The sequence below is a fragment of the Euleptes europaea genome, chromosome 4, assembly GCF_029931775.1.
Source record: "Euleptes europaea isolate rEulEur1 chromosome 4, rEulEur1.hap1, whole genome shotgun sequence".
Taxonomy (NCBI): domain Eukaryota; kingdom Metazoa; phylum Chordata; class Lepidosauria; order Squamata; family Sphaerodactylidae; genus Euleptes; species Euleptes europaea.
This window is the reverse complement of record NC_079315.1, coordinates 6,048,952-6,072,791: the sequence shown is the minus strand read 5'-3', so window position 1 is coordinate 6,072,791 and position 23,840 is coordinate 6,048,952. Positions and strand designations below refer to the sequence as shown.

Sequence of the window (23,840 nt, the reverse complement as noted above, 5' to 3'; positions counted from 1 at the left end):
TGACTCTTTCCCCCTTCATCAAAGTTGCCATTTGCCTCTTCCAGGGAATGGTATTTTTCCTCCCACTGTAGGGCAACTTACAATGAGGGGGTGAGGGATGATGGTTTGCTTTGGGAAAACAGCAGATGAAAATTTTCCCAGCGCAGATCTGCTCAGAAATGCTGTAAATTTATGCACCGTCCACGAACTGCTGATTGTTCTACTAACCAAGCTGCCATTTTGACTAACTACACCCATTGAGTTAGCATCAAGCAACTGGTAGTTCCCAAGGCTCTTGAAAAACAGTCAGTAGCTCCCAGAAATGTAAGCCTACTCTCCTCCCAAAAATTTTTTTTAATCCAGAGCATCAGATAGTAAAGAAAGCCACAGTGACAGAAACCGCCCAGACAGCCATAAGATTCATAAAACGTTTTATTCTAAAAATTAGGAATTCAAGGTGTTTATCATGACTTGAAAAACTTCACAGCTGTTGTGAGGTGGAAAAAAAAAAAGATTCTGCCTTCCTTTATGTCTCCTGATCATTTATAGGGATGGCAGTTTGCTGATCTGGATCCAGCGTAGAAGTACATGCTGTGATTTGTCCTCCTGAAAAAGATAAAACAAATATTCTCACGTAACCGAGTGAAAGAAAGGCAAGATAATCTGATTTGGCCTCTTATTTGTAGCTGTTCTCTCCCCTCTCCCACCAGAAGGGGCCATATCACTGCTAGCAATTGTGGCTAGACTCTAATTGTAGTTTGAAAAGATAAGAGCACCAAGACAACAGCCATAAAAATCCCTCAAAAGCACAACCATTGAATAAACGCTTCCCAAGGCATTCCAATTGCCTTCATCAGATAAAAAGCATTCAACAGTTAAATGGGTAATAGGTCGCCTCTGCTTCTAGCATTCCTGTAATGACGATCCCCTTTTACTCTTAATACAACCCCCATTCTTTGCATATTTTCCTCCCTTTCTATGGAACGTTCAGAACGGAATTGTTCAGGAGGCAATAAGATTGTGGGTTTGTTTGTGGCATGTCTTGTGCTGTTTTTCTTCTACTGTTCTCCAATTTGGTAATCCTGTTGAGCCACACTGTTGGTTGTATGTATTATGTCGATCTTTGTGCATGGCTCTCTAATTTTGCATGCACTGTGAGGATGCATTATATGGCGCTGGTTGCATTTTTCCCCTGTGTAATCTGCCCTTGTGTTGAAAGGCAAACAAACATAAAACACATAACAACAACAAAAGACACAATACATTACATTACTTTACATACACCTAAACTAAAATGAACAAAAACGAGCTTTAACTGGGTGATGTATACAGTTTTTTTACCCTCCTACAATCTTCGCTGTAATACACTGTTATAACTTTATGTCATTGGTTTTACTGCTTTATAATACTGAGATAACTGCTTTTCATTCAGTCTTTCTCTCTCATAATATGTGCTTTAAACTTCCGTAATAAAACTAATCATTATTAAACCAAACTGACTGCCATATAATCTTACATAAACTTGTAAAAAAATTCTGGTGTGAAGTACATTCCGAAATTCAAAAAACCTTGAAGGTTAAATTTGCAATGGACCCTAAAATTATGTTGTTAAGAATTTTACCATCAGCAATGGGGAAGCATATGGGAGAATTGTTCAGATATATGATTGCAGCGATTCATTCATAGGGTCGCCATGAGTCGGAAGCGACTTGACGGCACTTAACACACACACATGATTGCAGCAGCAAGAATAGGTCATTGCCACAAAGTGGAAATTGGAAGAATGTCTAGACATAGAAGACTGGAACGACAGATTAGCAGACTATGCAGTGATGGCTAAGCTGACAAAATGTGTGAATAAAAGATCCAGCGAAGAGTTTAAAAAACACCTTTGTATTACCTTTCTGTCTGTTGGTTTCAAGATGCATTCTGGGGGCAAGCAGTGTTGTATTCAGCCAGGGCAGACTCATCTGGTAAGGGAGAAGAAAAGAGAGGGGGACAATGTAAATCTGACATTTCAAAGAATTCAACCACAGCAAGGGGGTTGTGACAAATATCCCTTTTCGGGTAATCAAGGAAGGGGGCCAACTGCAGCTTAGGAGAGGCTAGCTAAAATTTCGTTTTTGGAATGCCGAGCATCAGTTATTCATTTCAATCCCAATCAAGATCATGAACTGACCAGGAAAGAGTCTCGCTCCTGAGATATGAAGAGTAACAATGTGTGCAGAGTAGGCCTGACCTTGATGGTCCAGGATAGCCTGATCTCGTCAGATCTCAGAAGCTAAGCAGATCTCAGAAGCTAAAGCTTTTCTCCCTCTCTCATAATACTAGAGTGCAGGGTCATCTGCTGAAGCTAGAGGGAGAGAGACTCAAAACTGATAAACGGAAGTATTTCTTCCCATAAAGCATAGCTAAATTGTGGAACTCCCTGCCCCAGGATGTGGTGATGGCTGCCAACATGGAAGGCTTTAAGAGGAGAGTGGATATGTTCATAGAGGAGAGGGGTATTCATGGCTACTAGTAAAAATGGATACTAGTCATGATGCATGCCTATTCTCTCCAGGATCAGAGGAGCATGCAGAATATATTACATGCTGTGGAACACAGGCAGGACGGTGCTGCTGCTGTTCGTCTTGTTTGTGGGCTTCCTAGAGGCACCTGGTTGGCCACTGTGTGAACAGACTGCTGGACTTGATGGGCCTTGGTCTGATCCAGCAAGGCTTTTCTTATGTCCATATGTTCTTAAAGCAGGGCCGGCCCTGGTAAGTACTTGAATAGGAGACTTCTAAGGAAGTCCAGGGTTGTTACGTAGAGGCGGGCAATGGCAAACCACCTCTGCTCATCTCTTGCCCTGAGATGGCAATCCCAGACTTCCTTGGTGGTCTCCCATCCAGCTTCTGACCAGGACTAACCATGCTTAGCTACCAAGATCTAACAGGATTGAGTTAGCCTGGGCTGTCCAGGTCACATACAGTTGGAAGGGGGGCATTCCTACCCATCTGTCCTTGAACTAAGTGGTGGAAGAGGTTCGTTAGCAGATTAATACAAAAACCCTCCCTGAAAATCACTGTCCCCCCCCTCCCCATCGCTCCACAAAGCATTTGCTAGGAGACGACTGCTTATTGAGCAGACCCTTACCTGTTTCATAATAATCGTAAATTATAACTTGAGCTGGTTGGATGTTAGATACAGGATGGATTTCTTCTACAATCAATGTTAAAGTTATTGGCTCTGATGATACCTGAGAACAGGAAGATAGAAGGTATCAGAGAGTCTCTCCTGAGATTATGACGGTGCTACACACCTACAAAAGCTCCACCTCCAAACTTACGTTCTTCAGGTACAAGAGGACGTGGTCGTTCCTCTTTTCTCTGCGCATCACTTGGCTCTGAAGCTTGATGAGAAGAAATGGAGGAAGAAACATGTCTTTATATACAAATGTGGTACCAAAGTGGGAAAAAATGGCTTTCTGTAAAACTGTGACACATTCATGATTTCTGGTTTTGCACAATTTCAAGCAGGGTCTAGCATTAATTTCTGCGGCTGAGATTTTTCATTGTGTGTCTACGGGGGTGGGGGGATTTCCATGTAAGGCTTCTTATGGTGTGCTTCCCCCCGCAACACTCAGAACACCTCATGGCATTTCTATGATTCTATGACCTTGGGCAGATGATGAGAGGGAGGGCATCTTGGCCATCTGCTGGGCATGGAGTAGGTGTCACTGGGTATGTGTGTGGGGGAGGTAGTTGTGAATTTCCTGCATTGTGCAGGGGGCTGGACTAGATGACACTGGTGGTACCTTCCAACTCTATGATTCTATGATTGCTGAACTTTTTTGTGAGCTATGAAATGGGCTTTCCAACCCCCCGGTGGGACCTGGAGATCTTCTGGAATTACAACTCATCTCCAGACTTCAGAGATCAGTTCCCCGGGAGAAAATGGCTGCTCTAGATGGAGAATTCCATGGTATCATCCTCTGCTGAGTTCTCTCCCATCCACAAACCCCTCCCTCCCCAGGCTCAAGCCCCAAATCTCCAGGAATTTCCCAAATTGGAGTTGGCGTCCCTAACTACCACAGGAAGATGCCACATCCAGGGAGGTGGATGCCGCAGGCACTGAGATGTTGCCGTTCTTACCTGGGAAGCCAGAACTCCCTTTGAGGTGGTCCCTGGCCTCCCAAAGGAGGAACCGAAAGTGGGGTCCAAATTAGGGATCGGGTGTGCCTGCAGAAGCCCACACTAGTGTTGTCAGCTACCAGGGGCTGGGGGTGGTGATCCATGCGTGCGGCATGATGACATCACTCCGGCGTTTACCCCGGAAGGGCCGGCATCATGCAGGACGCTCTAGCACTGTCCTCCAAAAACTCTATGGAATCCTTAGAATTTGGGTGGTGGTAGTGGTGCTAGAGCATCTCTGTTGCAATGCTTGCCCTTTAAGGGTAAACCCAGAAGTGACGTCATCACATTGCATGAAGGAATCCCTCACCCCCGCTTCTGCACGCATGCTTATGGCTGCCGACTAACTGTGGCGGACAGCGTGGTTAATTGGCGGACAATTGTCCGCCCTCACTAGGCCAATGGGAAACCTAGCCCACACGTACATACAGAGCTAGGGTTGTGCACAAAAAAATTTCGGTAAATTTTGGCTTTGAGTTTATTGGGCCCATTTTTTTTCAGTAAACCCGGAATAAGCTGAATACCCATACTGGTAAATTTCAGTATTCGGCTTATTACCGGGTTTATTAAAAAATTGAGGCCCATTGTAGTCTATGGGGATTTTTCCAAAGTTCCTGGGGGTGCATTTTTGGAGGCAGTGTGGCTGCAAGGGACTCTTCTTAGACGGACACTGAAGTTTGGTGAACTTTGGGATAGGGGGTCCGATTTTATAGGCCTGCAAAGGGGTCACCCCCATCCTCTGGGCATTTGCAAGCCGAGCCGTCCATCAGTTTTCAGATTCAGAAGTTCAGCATCATTGCCGAGGACTGCCGGAAAGAGCCGATGGCTGGTGGTGCCTCAGAGGGCTGCCTTTGTTTCTGGGTCACATAGCATGACTGTGCAAATTAGCTTCCAAACGGAGGAAAAAGGCTTAAATGCAAAAAAAATAAGGCACGTAAAATATTTCTTTTGGTGGCAAATGACACCCTGTGAACAGTCCTTTATTATGGTCATCAAAAATCTGATTTCAAGAGATGGTCACAGTGTGGGGAAACGAAGCCTCTACTCGGGACGACCTTCATTTGAAAAGCAGGTTTTCAAGGGGGGGGGGGATTAAATTGGGGCCAGCCGAAGTCTCGATCATGGGGGCTGTCTGAAGGAGATTGCTCATCCAAGTGAATGAATCTCCTTCAGAAGCCTGGTGGTCTCAGCAGCTGTTGAAGCTGGCTCTTTTTAGTTGGAGGGTATATCCCTCCAGACGGGACTGGGTTAACCCCGTCTTTCAAATAACCCTTACGCTTTATCTAGATTAACCCACTGAATGGTGTTGATGATGGATGGTTGTGTGGTTGGAAGGTTGGTCAGACCAAGTTGGCTCCAATTACATGATGCCCATCTCAAAAGGGCCCCAACTATGGGGTCTAACAATACCAGTAAAGATAAAAAAAAGGGGAGAAAGCACAGAGCCGTGCCTCTGAGCAAAGGAAAATAGCTGAACCCGAAAAAGCCCAATAATTGTTCAGCTTTTTTGGGGAATTGCCTATTTGGCTTCAGAGAGACCTCCAGGTTCTGGCATTCAGTAAACCCGAAGCCTGAAATTTACAGAAATGGATAATTTTGGGTTTATTTTCGGTTCAGGTTTATCGATATGAACAACCCTATACAGAACATAAACTGTGCCACCTTCTGGAATTCCATATCCAGTATAGTCGGGGAGATGAGTGGCTTCCAACACGTCAAAATGCATTGTCTGCGTCCTCTATTGCATAAGACATGGGAATGCCATCTGATCCCAGCTAGCTGAGGGAAGGGTCAGAGTCCCTACATCGCTTGAAGTTGTCATTTTTAATTCCAGCACTTTTCACAGCCCTCTCGAAAGGGCTGGTGTCCCTACTTCCCTCCAGAATATCAGATTTGTGCTTTTTACCTTCTCTAGAGATGATTCAACAGGGACGAAACCAGACAGCATTTTGATGTCCACAATGGCCATGTTGGAGACGTTGCGCTTTCCGGTGTAACTGGAACAAGGGGGGGAAAGGCTCTTTTGGTATTCCGACCAGAGTCAAAAGCTGTGAAAAGCAGCCTGGAAAACTGGAGTGTCCCAGGAATAGGGCAATGCACATCTAGGCTGATTTAGGGTCCCCCACCCATAGACGGGCAACCGGTGAGAAATTTTTACCATTTCTTGCCTCCCCGGTCAAGTTTCTGGCGAACGCCCAGAAATGTTTGTGCCGGAAATAATATCGTAACTCGGGAGAGGGGGCGCCAATCCCCCCCATTTCCCCCCTGCTGGCATGTTGAGTGGCAGCGAGGAATGGGGCTGGGGGGCTGGCCGGGAAGGTCTCCCATGCGTGCTTCCAGCCGACACTGCCTCCACCCAGCAACTGTCCTATGGGGAGCAGGGATGTTTAGCTTGGAAAGAAGGCGGCTAAGGGGTGACATGATAGAGGTCTATAAAATTATGCATGGTTTGGAGAGAGTGGACAGGGAGAAGCTTTTCTCCCTCTCCCATAATACTAGAACGCGGGGTCACCTGTTGAAGCTGGAGGGTGAGAGATTCAAAACAGATAAAAGGAAGTATTTTTTCACACAACGCATAGTTAAATTGTGGAACTCCCTGCCCCAGGATGTGGTGATGGCTGCCAACTTGGAAGGCTTGAAGAAGGGAGTGGACATGTTCATGGAGGAAAGGGGTATTCATGGCTATTAGTTAAAATGGATACTAGTCATGCTGCATACCTATTCTCTCTAGTATCAGAGGAGCAGGCCTTTTCTATTAGGTGCTGTGGAACACAGGCAGGATGGTGCTGCTGCAGTCATCTTGTTTGTGGCTTCCTAGAGGCACCTGGTTGGCCACTGTGGGAACACACTGCTGGGCTTGATGGACCTGGGTCTCATCCAGTAGGGGCTTTCTTATGTTCTTATGACCCCATATGTGTCGGCTGGAAGCGTGTGGCATTGGCGCCGGAAGGAGCCGCCGCCACTTCCCCTCGCCTCTTTGCTGGCAACTATGGGGATCCCAGCTGCATGCTGATGTGAGCCTGCGGGCTGAAACCCTGGCTGGTGCTGGGGTGCTGTGGGGAGACGGAGGAGGGTGTGGGGGTAAGAGGAGAGGGGAGACAAAGACGTGGGTTTGGGAGGGCAGGGAAAAGGAGCAGCTGCTGCTGCCCCTCATCCATTTGTTTGTCCTGTCGCTATGCGTTCAGTTTTTTGAAAGCGAGATTCAAAGGCGTGGGATAGGACAAGGAGAAACAAATGTGAACGCAGCAATGCATTAACGGCCATAGATGCTAGTTAGTACTGTTTCTTCCTCCCCCCCCCCTTCACCCAGAACTTGCCCATCAATTGGGCCTTACCTGGTTGTCAGGACAAGGTGAAACCGTGGGAGGAAGTCACCAGTGCAGGAAGCGTTCCTTGTCTGCGTGGCCAGAGAAAACCCAGAGGCCTGCGAGGGCAGGATGACGTTGTACCTCAGGGTGGTCTGGAAGAGAAAAGAGCACCGATACAGGAGAGGCGAGGGCTAAGCAGCCAACATGTCTGTCCAGTGACAGGGAGAGCCGGGGGTGCTGTTTACCTGCACGTAAGCACATCCGGAGCCGGTCACTTGCACGCTGTAGTCCCCGGGGACGCTTGGCAAGGCAACCCGCTGCAGCAGAACACGGTTCCGGCTATTCACCTCGAAACGGGTCTGGACAGGCCCTCCGGCACCGCTGACCTCGACCGTATTCTGGGGGTCTTTTGTGAAGGTGAGGACCCCATAGTGGGATAATGCTTGGAGGGCAACATGCGTATCCTGCAAGGCACAGTACAAGTTGGCGTTAGAAAGTGACCAGAGGCATCTTATTTTTCAGATGTGCATCTCTTCCTTGAGGCCCAGCATGGTGTGGTGGCTACGAGTGGTGGACTCTGATCTGGAGAACTGGGTTCCGTTCCAACTCCGCCACTCGGAGCCTGTTGGGTGACTTTGGGCCTGTCACAATTCTCTCTGAATTTTCTCAGCCCGCGCGGAGGCAGGCGATGACAAGACACATCCGGACATCTCTCGCCTTAAAAACCCTAAGGAGTTGCCATAGGTCAGTTGTGACTTAACAGCACTTTACACCGGGCCCCACTTGGAAGCTGGCATCCCTATTAGGGGGAGCACAGAGGCCAGGGCTTGGAAGGAAGAGCTGAACTGCTGGGCTGGAGAGCATGGGAAGAGGGGGTTCATGTCTGAAGCCTTGGTAGGTATAACGGGAGAAACCAAAAACAGCACACAAGGCAACAATGCAGTATAAATATAATATAAAGTGAAAATGTGAAATAGTGATAAATTATAATACATATACAAATTACAAACAAATCACGAACACACAAAATGCACATAGAACAACAAAAATCCCAGTCATTCAAATAGGTACTTTTCTAGCAATACATCATGCAGTACACCAAGGTAAGTATAAATTTAGACCAGAGGTCTTTAACAATCATGTATTGCATAATATTTTTCTTTTGGCAGAGCAAGAAAAGCAGCATACTAGGATAAGTTCCACAGTCAAAGCAATAGGAACAGACTTGGGAAAATCCACAGTCAAGTCAGCAGGGACGTGTCGTCTAGATCATGTGACACGTTTCGCTAATATTGCTAGATGTATTGCTAGAAAAGTACCTATTTGAACGACTGGGATTTTTGTTGTTCTATGTGCATTTTGTGTGTTCATGATTTGTTTGTAATTTGTATATGTATCATAATTTATCACTATTTCACATTTTCACTTTATATTATATTTATACTGCATTGTTGCCTTGTGTGCTGTTTTTGGTTTCTCCAGTTAACTATACAGCACAGAGCCAATCTTTTTTCTGGTTCTCCCTTTTTTTTGGTAGGTGTAACGGCATTTGCTCACATCCATCACTCATCAACATGGCCTTGCCCTGTGCCCATTCCATTGCTGGGGACCCCGGTGCCTCTCCTCCTGTGTTCTCTGTCCCCTTATAATCCCCCCTGGCCTGGAGGCCATCTGATTGCTTACGTTACTTTGGAAAGCATTGTAAATAGTCAGGGCATGATAATACTTGTAATAAATAATGGTTATTCTTGGTAATTCCCTGCCCCCCAAATGGCTTTTGAAAACTACAGCCGAAAAGGGACCTTTCCACACATGCTACTCTTTAAAGCTGAGCCCTTTTTCAAGGGGAAATGCAAAACTGCATCCTCTCCGCCTGCTGCAGTTGGGGATAGGGTTGCCAACCTCCAGGTACTGCAGGAATCTTAGGCAATGATTAATACAACACAGACTAGTGAAAATACAAGTGAAAGAGGACTACAAATATACAATTATATACAAAAAATACTCCAATAGTCCACATCGGTACACACAAATATGTTCCAATAGTCCACAAAGGTACACTGATCCAAAGAAGACTCTAATAGCTGGTTATATGAACTCAGCAGATATGTAGAAAATAGTTATAAATAGTTATAAATAGGAAGACGTTTCTTTCTTCATCAATTCCACTCCTATGTCAAAAATCATTTCATTAAAATATTGCTTATATGCATAATGGATCAATATATTGAAAAATCCATATACTTACAATTCATGTAATTCAATATGCACACAATGCGTTCAAACAATTCGTTTCTTCCCATTCGGGATAGATCCTTCAACTATATCCATTTTCCCATTTTCCGAATGGGAAGAAACGAATTGTTTGAACGCATTGTGTGCATACTGAATTACATGAATTGTAAGTATATGGATTTTTCAATATATTGATCCATTATGCATATAAGCAATATTTTAATGAAATGATTTTTGACATAGGAATGGAACTGATGAAGAAAGAAACAATCGTCTTCCTATTTATAACTATTTTCTACATATCTGCTGAGTTCATATAACCAGCTATTAGAGTCTTCTTTGGATCAGTGTACCTTTGTGGACTATTGGAACATATTTGTGTGTACCGTTGTGGACTATTGGAGTATTTTTGTATATAATTGTATATTTGTTAGTCCTCTTTCACTTGTATATGCACTGAATACACCTTAATGTTTCACTAGTCTGTGTTGTATTAATCATTGCCTAAGATTCCTGCACTACTTTCCTTACCTTTGGTATTAGTGCAGAGGTGTTGATTTTGGCTTGCTCAACCTCCAGGTTCTAGCTGGAGATCTCCCACTATTACAACTGATCTCCAGCCACTAGAGAGCAGTTCCCCTGGAGAAAATGGCCGTTTTGGCAATTGGACTCTATGGCATTGAAGTCCCTCCCTGCCCCAAATGCCACCCTCCTCATGCTCCGCCCCCAAAGCTGCAGAAGTCACCTGGCTGGAAGCGAAGCCTCCGTAGGAATTCTGCTGCCGGACGATCCACTGAGCAACCTGCGAGGCAAAAGTCAGGTCTTCCTGGGACAGGCTGAGCTGGCTGAGAAGCGCCAGCAAGGCGTAGCTGGTCATTTCAATGTCCGCAGAGGGTGCCCGAGGATAGAAGGAGAGGAAGGCTTCCGCTGTGGGTCGGCTTTCCCTTTCCCAGTGAAGCTGGCCTCCTGAGGACGCGCAAGAATATCAGTGAGGAGGAGGAAGAGGGAAAAGGCACTTCTCTGGCTGCCTGCCCTGTCCCTCTAGGGCAGTGTTTGCCAGCCGGAGGTTCAGGGCCCAAAAATGGGTCATGAAGCCTCTGAAAGGAGCAGAAGAAGGCCATTTATGCAGGGTCGATTTTGATGCTCGCTCAAAGCTGCTTTTTTAAACCACCCTTTAAAATGACTACTCACAGTCCAGATGCAAGAGGAGAAAGTCTAACAAATTCCACCCCCACCCGCTTGCTCCTTCGTTCCTTCGTTTGCATAGCCCTTAGCAATAGTCATTTGCATAACTAAGCCGCGCTGTGATTTTTCATGGTTCCTTCAGTAAATGCTTCATTGCAGGGGTGGAGCAAACCCAAAAGGTTGCGTTAAAGGGGCTCTTAAGAAATGCAAAGCAGGTATGCGCCGGCTTCGCAGTGACGGCTGGAATGACGGTTCAGCATGAAGAAATAAAAAAAAAAAAAGCAAGGCACTTCAGCCTGGAATGTGCTGCTAATTACCAAGGATAAATGGCTGAAGAGTTGTTTTTTATACCCAGCTTTTCTCTACCTTTAAGGAGTCTCAAACTGGCTTCCAATCACCAGAAGCTCAAGCTGAAACACAGTGGTGGACACTAATAGTTTCTATGCCAAGGACCACCTCTTTATCAAGATATCACTTACCTGTTCTAGTAGCGGAATTTTTCAAGTCCACCAAGAACTTTTGCCGCCGTTCTTCGTCCTCCGCTAAGCTATAAGTGTATGCCAGGAGAGCCTTTTCGTAGGTGACGTCAACACCCCTGGCAGAAGCTGCGTCCAAGCACGAGAGACACTGCTGCACCACAGGATACTAAATTGAAGAGGAAGATGCCGGACTCAGTCACAGAGGAATCAAAGTTGTCAGGATACTTACATATAAAGCAGAGACCTAGGGCACTTTCACACATGCTGAATAATTTACTTTCAATCCACTTTCAATGATGTTTAGTGATTGTTTGCAAGTGGATTTTGCTGTTTTACACAGTAAATTCCACTGGCGAAGTGCATTGCATGCGGATCGAAAGTACTTTATTCGGCAAGTGTGAAAGTGCCGCTAGTATTTTGTGCAGGATAGTCCTTGGCACCCTGATGACTAGAAATTTGGAAACAAAGAGTCCCGTTTGTACGTCTCGGCCTCTGCGCATGATATGGTTGTCACACATAGCCCAAGACCCTTAGATTGCTTGAAGGACAGATAGCGTTTCCCTAGAAACAGAGGTGGTTCCTAGGGACATGCAGCGATAGAAATTTGCACCAGTTGCCAGTTTGTTTCTGGGTCTCATTCAAGGGGTTGTTAAAAAAAAAAATTATAGCCCTTCACAGCTTGAAACCCACTTCCTTGACGGATGGCCTCTCCTCGTCTGAGCTGGGGTGGCCTTATGGTCTTCTCACCAGTCCCACAGGTACACAGGAGCTGGGGGGAACTGCCTTTTAAAGAACTGCAGGGTTCCGATTCTGCTCAGGACAGTGGTATGAGGGGAAGAGGAGTTCCTGCCTTGTCTCTCTCACTGTCCTTCCAAGCTGGAATGCCCCATTTTGGAGCTGCAAGAGCCGGGTTCAGGAGCCCCTCCTCCCCCCTCACCACAGTTCCCAGCAGACTCCAGCCCCTGCAGCTCTTTAAAAGGCAGTTCCCTAACCCGTTTCTTCATCTTTTTCTGACAGAAACCAAGGCTTGAAAGAGGGCCATACTGTGTAATTGCCTTGCAACAACTACAGAGGGCCTTTGTTAAAGCTACAGGTGCTGCTTCTATTATTTTGGGAGTTTTTAACACCCCCAATGTATTTTTTTTTAATATTTCAGATTTTTCTGCAAATGGAGGCATTTTTCAGGTTTTTAGAAAGGTTTGTCTGCTCATGGCTCCAATCTCCAGATTTGAGTATCCACAGATCTGGCCATTTCGAGAATTAAATATATTGAAGATGTTGTACTTGTAATGCCTTGTACATGGAATTTTATGCTTACAAATCTCTTTCAGCTTTTAGGAGAGCAGAAAAAAAGAACGTATTTAAGTAAGAATGCAAGTTTTAATCAGAAGAACCTCCCAAGAGATTTTCCCTTTTATTTTATTTTTTAGCAAATATTTCAGAATAGCCCAGGAGAGATGGCAAAATGTGTGATTATTCAGAACTGTGGCTAAGGCTTGGTGCTGTTGATCTAGCGAGTGAGAGTTGAAAACTGGAATTCTCTTGGACTTGATGCTCAGGCCCCAGCATCAAGAAGAGATTGCGCTTTTATCACAACTGCCACTGAATTTTTTTTACAGAGTTTCAGGAAAATTGCAAAAATGCTAATAGAAACTAGCATGAGAGTAAATCCATACCGAACTGGGACGTCCGGCCTCCAGCAGCGACGCAGCGACCTTGGCAGTCAGTAGAAGGGAATAATTTGATCCTTCCTGTTTGCAAAGAAAAACCAGTTCAGACAATTAGGCTGGGACTTATTGGTGGTTTTCTCTTCCCTGCCTCCACAGCACTTAACACTTTTGTCCAACTAAAAATTCTGAACTTGCTTTGATTTTAGGCTAAATGAAAACGCAGCTCTGTGGATGGTCTTTGCCCCTCCTGACATCCCCATACGTGTGTGTGTGTGTAGAGCTCCCAAGCTACCAGCTGAGAGGAAGTCCATCCCCACAATTTCAACTACGGTTGCCAACCTTCAGTGGGGCCTGGAGTTCTCCCGGGATCACACCTGATCTCCAGACCACAGAGCTCAGTTTCTCTGGAAGAAATGGCAACTATGGTATCCCATTACCGGCCGAGTTCTCTCCCCTTCCCCAGTTCTGTTCTCCCCAGGCTCCCCTCCCAAATCTCCAGGAATTTCCCAAGCTGGAGTTGGCAACCCTAGCTGCAACCAAGGGGTTTTCCAAGTACCCATCAGTCTAGAGACAGAAGATAGGCGTTTTTTCTTCCCATCGCTGAAGAGGGTACGATCAAGTCGCTATTGCACACGGTATATATACTTGTCCTGTTTATCTAGGTTTTCCTAGCAATTCAGAAACCTACAAAAAAACCTCTTTGGACAGAGACAATCACAACATAAAAGAAACGTGTGGCAAATGACGCTTTTAAGATCACAGCTTTTTGTTCACCACAGAGATCAAGAAACATGTATTCTGTGGAACCCGTGGAAGCAGGAAAAGGGGGTATTTGGGGAATGGAAAGAGGAAATAGTGTGGGAGGGGGAAAATGACTTGTAGCACTTTGTGCAAACAGCTTCGGGATGAAAGACAGTGGAAAGGGATCAGCTCTGACACACGAGTAAACCTCCATGTAGCCAGTGAAAAGGAGACGGCGGGAGGGGGAAAGTTGCAGGCTAGGCGTGGTACACTGATGTAATCCTTCAATAACTTCATTGAATTTTGCTGCTATAATGCTCCATTGCTATTTTGACCAATTCATTTGTGGGATTTACCATGACGGCCCCCGACGGAAAAAATGAGATCAAAAGTGAAAAATGGAGGGAGGGGGATTCAGTACGAATTGGTATCTATAATTGTTTATGCATAGGGTTTTTACCTGGGGTTCCATGCTTGCTCGACCCACACTTTTCTTTTGCAAATTCCAAAATAGCTACTCACCAGCAAAAGTCACTAAGCCCAAAACTGGAAGAGGCTGTAGTGCTTACTGTGAGAGAAATGTCCACCTTCCCGCCCACACACACACTGGAGAAACCCAAGCCTCGTTTTTAAAATCGTTTCTTCTGATCAGAAAGAACTCTGAGAAAGCAGGAAGCATTTGAGTCCCTGCCCCTTGACATGCTTCTTTGTAATTGGCTGTGGTGCTTACTGGGAGAAAAACATCACCCCTCCCCAAAAGCTTCCGTGTCCCGCACTTTGGCTTATGCATGGAGTCTTCACCCCGGCTGATCTCAGGAGAGATCAAATAATTGGATTAAAACAGCAATGGGAAGACCCGGGATTTGCAAGGGCTGGGCGGAGGTCATCTCTAATGGACGGAAAACTCATGCATAACTCCAAGGAACAACTAAGTCAGACCGGGGGTGAAGATGAGTGAAAGAACCCATGCATAAACCTGTGGTTAGAGTGTAAGATCAAGGGTTTCTGGTGAAAAATTGTGAAGAGCCGTGCTGATCTATGACTGTTTTTAATGAAGATTGATTGATTGATTGATTATTGATTGACCGGGGGCTAACATGAGTGAAAGTACCCATGCATAAATTACATGTGGGAATCGAACTTGTGTCATATAAAAGAACACATTTGCAGGTAGGGAATGAGGACCCTGCACCCAAGGCATAATGTGGAATAGCGGTTCTAGAGGAAGAGATGTTAAAGGCCACGATCAAGGATAAGGAAAAAAGGATTTTGCAGGCATCCAAAGGCTGATACAAAGCAGGACTGGAAATCATCATCACCTTCACAGCATTATTGAAGATGTCCCCGGTCTGTCGGAAGCAGCCATCGGGCCCCTGCTTTCTTGCAATCAGGATCAGGGCTTGGTCCAGGACATTGTCATCTACAAAAATCCACTCCTTGCCCTTTGCCAAGGCTTTGTAGGTGAGAACAGTGACCCTGAAAGGAAAAAGCACAATGGGATTGGGGAGGGGGACTATCCGTGGGAGGTTATTAAGATAGCTAGACGGAAAGCCGATAGAACACAAAGGGAGGATTTGTTTAATATTCAGAAGAAGTTGCAACTTGCATAGATTGTTTTGTTGCATAACTTGAATTATTTGTTGGAAATCATGTTTTTGAAATTATATAAACCATTACATTCATTGTATCAGTGGTACTTTATGTATATGTCTGTTGTCTTAGCAAGGCAGATCTCTTCCGTAACAACAAGAGTTTCTGAATTCTCACCACAGGTTTCCTTCTTCAAACTGGTTCCCAAACGTACTGAAGGATCCATCGGGGAGTCGGTACCTCAACTGCCTCTGGTATCCTGAAGTGGAATAAAAGGTCCCAAATCCTGATGTGCTTTATTTTTTATTTAATGGGCAGGTAACATAAAACTGCAGATATTTGGTCTAGGTCAGGGGTGTGAAACACAAGGCCCATGGGCCAGATCTGGTCCCTTGAGCGCTCTTATTTGGCCCACGAGCCAGCTGCGGCACCCACAATCTCGATCTGGGCTGGTGAGGCACGGCCCAGTCCGACCAAGTGACATTTATGCCATATCCGACCCTCGTAATAATTGAGTATGACACCCCTGGTCTAGGGTATAATCTGTGTTTGGATAAATACAAACTACCGTTGGCCCAAAGATCAGGATTTCAGACTAACCCCCCCCCCCATCTTATTGGTCTCTACGGTGCTACTGGGCTCGTCTCCAGCTGTTCTACCGCAGACCAAAACGGCTACCCTCTGAAACGATCCCAGATGCTAGTAGTCCGACGCTAATCGCTCGACCAAACTATGCCTTGGTTATACATACCATACCAAGACACTCATACACCTCGGGGATTTCCCCTGGCTTTTCTCCAGTCTTTCTCAAACTTGCTTTGCTCTGAAGTTTTGGGAAAGATGGAGGCAACAATCAACAGCGTCTGTGCAGAATCAGATGGCGCCTTCCCCTGCAGCCTCTCAAAGCTCCACACAGTTTCAGCGCTGGGTGATAACTTGCAAGCGAGAATCTGAGTTTGACTCCTACCCATTCTGCTGCACGTATAAGAGCACAACCGACGCTCAAAGGTGACAATCCAGTCGAGAAAGCTTCCGCTATGCTTACATAAGGAGGGGCACAGTGCCACAGAGCTGTCATGCCTGTGGTTATAGTCGGACCATGGTTATCATGTGGGTTCGAAGCAGGACCAGCTTCTAAACATGCTCGACTTCGAAGGGCCCACCAGCGAGAGAACTCTGTGTCACCTCTCGAGACTAATGTTTTCTCCCCCTCGTCAAAGTGTCTGTCCTTGCGGTGGCCCGATCCAGCTCTAGGGCTGGAATGAGGCTGTTTCTAAGTTGGATGCTGCTGGGAAGAGGAGGGGGGTCTTTCCTGCTTCCCCACAGCATCGTGCTGCACTCATACACCTCCAGGGATTTCCCCTGGCTTTTCTCCAGTCTTTCTCAAACCTGCTTTGCGCTGAAGTTTTGGGAAAGATGGAGGCAAAGCTTGGATTGCTGCCACGTGGAAGGAAAATTTGTATTTTCCTGGTCCCACCCACATAGCAGTCATGTTACCTACACCCGCTGTTTCCTCTCCCTACTGCAAAGGTCTCTCCCCCCCACCCCACAACTGGTGATTTAATAGTGGTATGTCGCTATACTGCTAAATTCAAGTGAGAAATCTGACAAAGGGAGCTGTAACTCTCAAAAGCTCATGCCCCGAAAATCTTGGTCTCTAAGGTCCTACTGGACTCAAATCTAGCTGTTCTACCATATACCGGTATGGTGTGAAAATATCAGTATACTGTTATGCCAAAAGAATGCATCTGGTTCTCTGAGTTCCCCCTTTCATATTTTAAAAAGTCTCTATCCCCTTTCCTTGTGGAGATATAAGGGGGAAAGTGTAGAGAATGTATGGAAAACAGGGCTCGAGGCTAACTTTTTAAAAAAAGAAAGAGTTGGGAATTCAGGGAACCTGATGCAAATGTTGATATAACAGTATGTCAATATAATGCTATTAAATTGCTGATTAAAAATACTACTAGGGAAACCTGCTGTGCAGAAGCCCTTTTCTGCTGTGCCTGTATAAAACAGCCCCAGTAGCAACAGGGAATCTACACCAGCCTATCCCCATGCAGCAAACGTGCTCTAACGACTGCAATCATACTAGGTTCTTGGCAAACCCTATCACATTCCTTCCTGGTGCATGTTTAGAAAGCCACTCACCAGTGGAGAGACGTCCAACAAACAAGGCTCTTTTCTCTTCCGTCAGCTGCTTCGTGTTATTCAGGTAGTTTAAGACGACGAGGTTGGCCAGGAACATGGCAATATTTTGCTCCCCACAACCGGTAGGCATCCGGAGAAAGTTTTCCGCGTCACTCATAGCAGTGCCCATAACATCACCTGTGGGGCAAGACCCAATGGGAAATCACTCAGCTGGGAAAATCAGTGAACACCTTCAGATTGGCTTACGCGTCCTTCTTTAAGACTGTGAGGCAAAACGGAAGCCTTACTATGATCGTGCACAACTGTAACTAGGGCTGTTACCGCACTAGGTATTCCCAGTGATGTATTACGAGTTTGAAACTGTTATAAAAAATACTGTTCGCACTTTCTATGTATTCCCACCGATGTATTAAGAGTTTGAAACTGTTATAAAAAATACTGTTCGCACTTTGTTTGGCCCCTTTAGCTGTGAAGACGTCTTCCAACCATTTTTTAGCCGTGGCGTTCAAAAACCCTTTTAAAGCAATGTTTTTTATAACATTTCCAAACTCGATACATCGCTGGGAATACAAAGTGCGGTAACAGCCTATGTAACTCAGTCTTAGAATAATTAGAGCGAACATGTAATAATTATTGACCAATTAGCAATGAACGATATTGAATATCTTAATGGAGTTATCCATAGCAAGAAACTGTAATCTATAAATTAATCTGTTTAATGTTAATGTTTTACTGCTCTCTAGTAAAAGTATTAGCTTTTGTACCGTTGATATGATAATTATATTGTTTAGATTAAGAGGAAGGCATCTCAGGGAAATCTTAGATTAGGTCCTTAGGAGTGGTACAATAAGAAGATTTATGTGATTTTAAAATATTAAGAGGTCTATTACATTCTGATTAATCTTAATTGGAGTTTGTTATCAAGGGATTATTAACTTAGATCTTTTCGGGGATTGAGAGGTCATCATAGAAGATAGCGGTAATATGGCCCTCTTTAGAAGCTTTGACATACTGTATATATGGTTTTATATCTGAAACTGTAGTATTTTTTGTGTTTTTGTGTTGCCTCTTTTTATATAAATAATAAAATATATATTTTTTTAAAAAAAAGACTGAGGCCAGGCATTGGTGTGGAACGTGGCCCAAATGTGGGAACAGACCCAACAGTTTGGATTGCAGAAAATCAGTTCTGATGGTGCAAAGGCCGCTCATCGTGCTTTTGGACTCTTGGGGGGCGCTAGACAGCCAGCGTGGTGTAGTGGTTAAGAGCAGTGGTTTGGAGCAGCGGACTCTAATCTGGAGAACCAGGCTTGATTCCCCACCCCTCCACATGAATGGCGGAGGCTAATCTGGTGAACCGGGTTGGTTTCCCCACTACTACTCATGAAGCCTGCTGCGTGACCTTGGGCTAGTCACAGCTCTTTTGGAGCTCTCTCAGACCCACCCACCTCACAGGGTGTCTGTTGTGGGGAGGGGAAGGGAAGGCAATTGTAAGCCGGTTTGGTTCTTCTTAAAAGGTAGGGAAAGTTGGCATATAAACACCAACTCCTCTTCTTCTACAAGACACAGATTGGAGAAAATAAAATGCCAACGTTTTAAGAACTTACCAACGACAGAAATGTAGGCTTTTGCAGATCCCTCCACCAGATTTTGAGGCAACTTTAAGGACACCGGCTCAGTGGTTGACGCGTCTATTGATTGACAGCAATACAAAAATGAACGCGGATCCCTTTCCAGCCATCTCTGAGAACAAATCTTGTCGCTTTCTGGTGAGGAAAGTGGCCAAAGGTAGGGGCTGAGCAGCAACCAAATGGCTCCCCAAATTCAGAGGCTGAATATATGATATTCTGGGTCTGCATAGCTGCAAAAGTGGGAAATAACTCCCCCCACACAGGGGTGTTTTTTTTTTTTTGAGAAATGTGCTAGGAATCCCCGTCACTTCGGGGGGGAAACCCGGAAGGAACATTACACAGTGTGCATGCTGTGCACACGCAGAAGGGGCACCTGACAACCCTACAAATGAATCAACTTCCTTCCTATAACACAAACTAAATAGCACTGCTATGTAAAATATAACACAACAAGTGAAATCAACGTAGACGGCCAACTCTGCATTACCAACTGTTTTATATTAACATGCAAGCATTTGATAGCCTGATATTGACAAATGTACAACAAGACAACCAATACAAGATAGGTGTGTGTGCGTGTGTGTATGTAAAGTGCCTTCAAGTTGCAGCTGACTTATGGCGACCCCCTTTTGGGGTTTTCATGGCAAGAGACTAGCAGAGGTGGTTTGCCAGTGCCTTCCTCTGCACAGCAACCCTGGTATTCCTTGGTGGTCTCCCATCCAAATACTAACCAGGGCTGACCCTGCTTAGCTTCTGAGATCTGATGAGATCAGGCTAGCCTGGGCCATCAAGGTCAGGGCACAAGATAGGTACCCAGGGTAATAACCCACAAGGGTATAATATACAGCAGGTAAGTGTGATGTTAAGTCCATTAAATTCCAAAGCTACTATAAAGTTCCAAAGTGATATCCACAAAACTATATTAGAAAAGCACTCCAAACTGGACTGCAGAGGTGAAGACGGTCTTCTAGAATCATAGAGTTGGAAGGAACCACCAGGGTCATCTAGTCCAATCCCCTGCACAATGCAGGAAATTCACAACTACCTTCCCACCCCCGAAAATTAGCTCCGTTTCGTCTGATGACTTCTTCAGTTCCTTTAATTTCTTCTTATATATGTGCCTTCTTGTCTCAAAACAGTACACAATGATGATGCAACATTACAGCTATACATTTTCAAGGTTCCAGTCTGGATACTCCTTTGCTGTGAAGGCTTGAAATCAACTTCCTTCCTGTTAGCTTTCTTCCTCATCCAACTTTCATACCGGTGTACCAGTAATTGCCCTCTTACCTTTTACACAGATGAGAGCACTCTGGGTCACCTCCTTTTTGACACCTTCAGGCTGTGTGGTCGGGGGAAAAAAAGAGGGAAGAGGCATAAAAATGATGAAGAACAATGAAAATAAAGCAATACAGCAAAAATACCTGAACGCTAGGGTTGCCAACCACCAGGTAGTAGCTGGAGATCTCCTGCTATTACGACTGATGTCCAGCTTATAGAGAGAAGTTCACCGGGAGAAAATGGCCACTTTGGAAGGTGGACTCTATGGCATTGAAGTCCCTCCCCAAACCCCGCCCTCCTCAGGCTCCCCCTCCCAAAATCTTTAGGTGTTTCCCAACCAGAAGCTGGCACCCCTACCAAACACTCATAAGGTATGATAGAACAGAGAATGGCATGCACACAATCATCAATACATTCAAAGCATTGCCTTATATTCTTTTTACGATATTTTCCTTCGGGCTCTGATTGCCCTATGAGGAGAGACTTAGGGAGTTGGGTTTGTTTAGTTTGGAGAAGAGAAGGTTGAGGGGAGACACGATAGCCATGTTTAAATATCTGAAGGGATGTCATGTTGATGAGGGAACTAGCTTGTTCTCTGTTGCTCCAGAGACTAGGACACCGAGTAATGGATTTAAACTAATAGAAAAGCGATTCCACCTAAACATTAAAAAGAACTTCCTGACGGTGAGGGCTGTTCGATGGTGGAATGCGCTGCCTAGGAGGGTGGTGGAGTCCCCGGCTTTGGAGGTCTTTAAGCAGAGGCTGGATGGCCATCTGTCGGGAGTGATTTGATTGTGGGATCCTGCATTGCGGGGGGAGGGTTGGGGTCACTGGGGATGTGGGGGGGAGGTAGTTGTTAATTTCCTGCGTTGGGCAGGGGGTTGGACTAGATGACCCTGGTGGTCCCTTCCAACTTTATGATTCTATGATTCTATACTCTGCACTGCATACCTCAACTATCCTGTCCTGTTCCTGCCCCACACCGATACACTCTGCCTGCCCGGCTCGATTCTGCTTAAATCTTTTCACCCATTGACTAGATTGCTTCAGCTTAAGAACACAAGAACCTCAGAAGAGCCCTGTGGGATCAGACCGGTGGTCCATCTAGTCCTGCATCCTGTTTCATACAGTGGTCAAACAGTCGCCCCGGAGGATCAGCAAATAGGGCATAGAGGTCCAAGCCTTCCCCTGATTTTGCCACCTGGCACTGGTATTCAGAGGTTTGCTGCCTCTGTCTATGGAGGCTCCAGTCCTGTTGAAGCCTCTATATATCTGTTATAAATATAAACATAAAGAACAAATCAACACACTGAAGAAGGCCTCACGGCCAAAACACATTTGGTCTTTGCTTTGGTATTACAATCTGGTTTGATTTGTGTGTATGTGTCAAGATTACAAGTCTGTCAGTTTAGTTTGACAGGGCAGGATAGATCAGAGGGATCTAAGGATGATGTAATCAGCCTGGAAAGTACCTGGGGAGCTAGAGAAAGCTGGCCTGATCCAGCTATAGCCAGGTGGCTGATGCAATGCAGTAGCAATGCCAGGGTGATTGGGTATCTACTGTGATTGGTGGCTGCGTCCACCAGGTGTATATATTGAAGTGAAACCGCAGTTCTATGCGGGATGTTATGAGCAGAGAGTGTGAAAGGAGTATCTGTATATATTTCTGCACTGTACAAATAAACTACACTTTTTCTATGTGGCCATGGACTTTCTGATGGGTATCCTGGACAAGACTGCTAATCCGCTTGGCTTCCGCGTCAGGGCTCTGGGCCCAGCTCCTCTACGTTACAGGAGTGTTTCTGCTACACTGCGCAGGTTTATGTGTGGTGGTAGTTAAGCAGAGTCCAGGATTTTTCAGAAGCTACTAGAGAAGTGACGGCTGTGTGTGAGTAATGGCACAACAATCATTTATCCCGGTGGATAAGCTCACCTCAGAGAATTACCACGTTTGGTCTGTGAGGTTGGAGCAATATCTGAAAAGGGAAGATTTATGGGATGCGGTGGAAAGACTCCCTACTACAGCAGCCGAGATTGCCAAGGACATAAAAGCCCTTGCCAATATCACCTTGTCGGTGGGAGATGACCAGCTTATTTTTGTTGTTGGCAAAGAGCATGCAAAGTTGGCATGGGATAGTCTACAAACAGTGTATCTCCGGGACTCAGAAGGCATGGTGCTAGCACTAATGAGGCATCTTTATAGATGCAAAAAATCACTGCACACGCCGGCCGCAGCCCACTTGAGGACTCTGGCAGAGTTATTTAGACAGCTGGAGTTAAGAGGAAAGGATATAGCTGCAGAAGACCGAGTGTATTTGCTTTTGAGTTCTCTGGATGCGAGCTTTGATGTTTTAGTAACCTTGCTGGAGAGCCCGGCAGCTGGGCAACTAACCTATGAATGCTTGACGGGACGGATTCTGGAGGACGAGGAACGACGGGAGGAAGGACGTAAGCAGATGACTGCAGCCCAGGAGTTCATAGTTCACCCGAGAGGAATGTCAGAGTCGTCACGAGAGTCAAGTGCCGTGCAGTTCGGTATAAATCAACCCAGGCAGGGAGGCAATTCAAAGTCAACGCCGATGACAGCAGCCCACCAGCAGCCCACAACCCACGAAGAGGGGCAGCGTTCTACTCTGCGCAGATGGCTCAGACGCCAGCACGTGAGGGAGACCGGAAGAGTAGGAGCTACAAGCAAGAGGAGGAATGCGCGATGTTCGTCAGAAAGTGTTTTCTTTGTGGGTCCTCACAACATTTGAAAAGAAATTGTCCCCAGTTGGCCAGGAAAAAGCAACCAAAGAGACAGTCAGTGAATGGATCTTACACTGCTGTTGTGCTGGCAGAAGCTGGAGACAAGGTTTCTGAAGAAGTTTTATTGCCGGCTAATGGACAGCCAGAGGCAGATGAAAGTGCTTTTCCTGAAGTTGTTGCAAGCAGGGAAACAGTAAAGGTTGAGACTCCAGAAGGAGGGGAGTCTAGTGGCACAGTGGTCAGATGGTCAGACAGAAGTAATAAAGGAATACCTCCATCAAGGTATGGTTTTGATTATTGTGATCATGTTTACAATATGGATGATGGTGAACCTGGCAGCTATGAAAGAATAGTAGCTGACAATGAAAGAGAAAAGCTATTGTGGTTCAGAGCAAGGAAGGCTGAAATGGAAGAATGCCAATAGCTCAAGGTTTCTCACTCTAATCTAACAGGTGGCAGTTTGTAAATTGGCTGCACCTGGATGTGATTCCTGGGGTAAAAATAAACAGAGACAGTAAAGGTGTTTTTTACTTGTCTCAAACAGAAAAAATAAAACAGTTGCTGGAAAGGTTTAGCATGCTTGATGCTCATGCAGCTAAAACCCCAATGGTCACAGGTTATTTATGTGAAGAGTCTCAAGAACAAGAAGAGTGTGACAAATCTCTATCAG

The 23,840-nt window shown here is 45.5% G+C and overlaps 1 protein-coding gene across 1 annotated transcript in view; it reads right to left on the bottom strand.

Annotated features, from left to right (window-relative positions):
• Positions 1–1,895: 1,895 nt before the first annotated feature.
• LOC130476415 (ovostatin-like) overlaps positions 1,896–23,840 on the bottom strand; it is a 65,219-nt gene continuing 43,274 nt past the window's right edge. The window contains exons 22-35 of the mRNA XM_056848351.1: positions 20,432–20,483; positions 19,118–19,201; positions 17,511–17,687; positions 15,540–15,621; positions 15,092–15,248; positions 13,038–13,112; positions 11,362–11,527; positions 10,443–10,663; positions 7,708–7,926; positions 7,490–7,614; positions 6,061–6,151; positions 3,311–3,373; positions 3,118–3,220; positions 1,896–1,949 (exon numbers count right to left, since the gene is read on the bottom strand). Of these exons, the coding sequence (XP_056704329.1) occupies positions 1,897–1,949; positions 3,118–3,220; positions 3,311–3,373; positions 6,061–6,151; positions 7,490–7,614; positions 7,708–7,926; positions 10,443–10,663; positions 11,362–11,527; positions 13,038–13,112; positions 15,092–15,248; positions 15,540–15,621; positions 17,511–17,687; positions 19,118–19,201; positions 20,432–20,483 (1,668 nt within the window). The 3' untranslated portion in view covers position 1,896. The remainder of the gene's footprint in view (positions 1,950–3,117; positions 3,221–3,310; positions 3,374–6,060; positions 6,152–7,489; positions 7,615–7,707; positions 7,927–10,442; positions 10,664–11,361; positions 11,528–13,037; positions 13,113–15,091; positions 15,249–15,539; positions 15,622–17,510; positions 17,688–19,117; positions 19,202–20,431; positions 20,484–23,840) is intronic.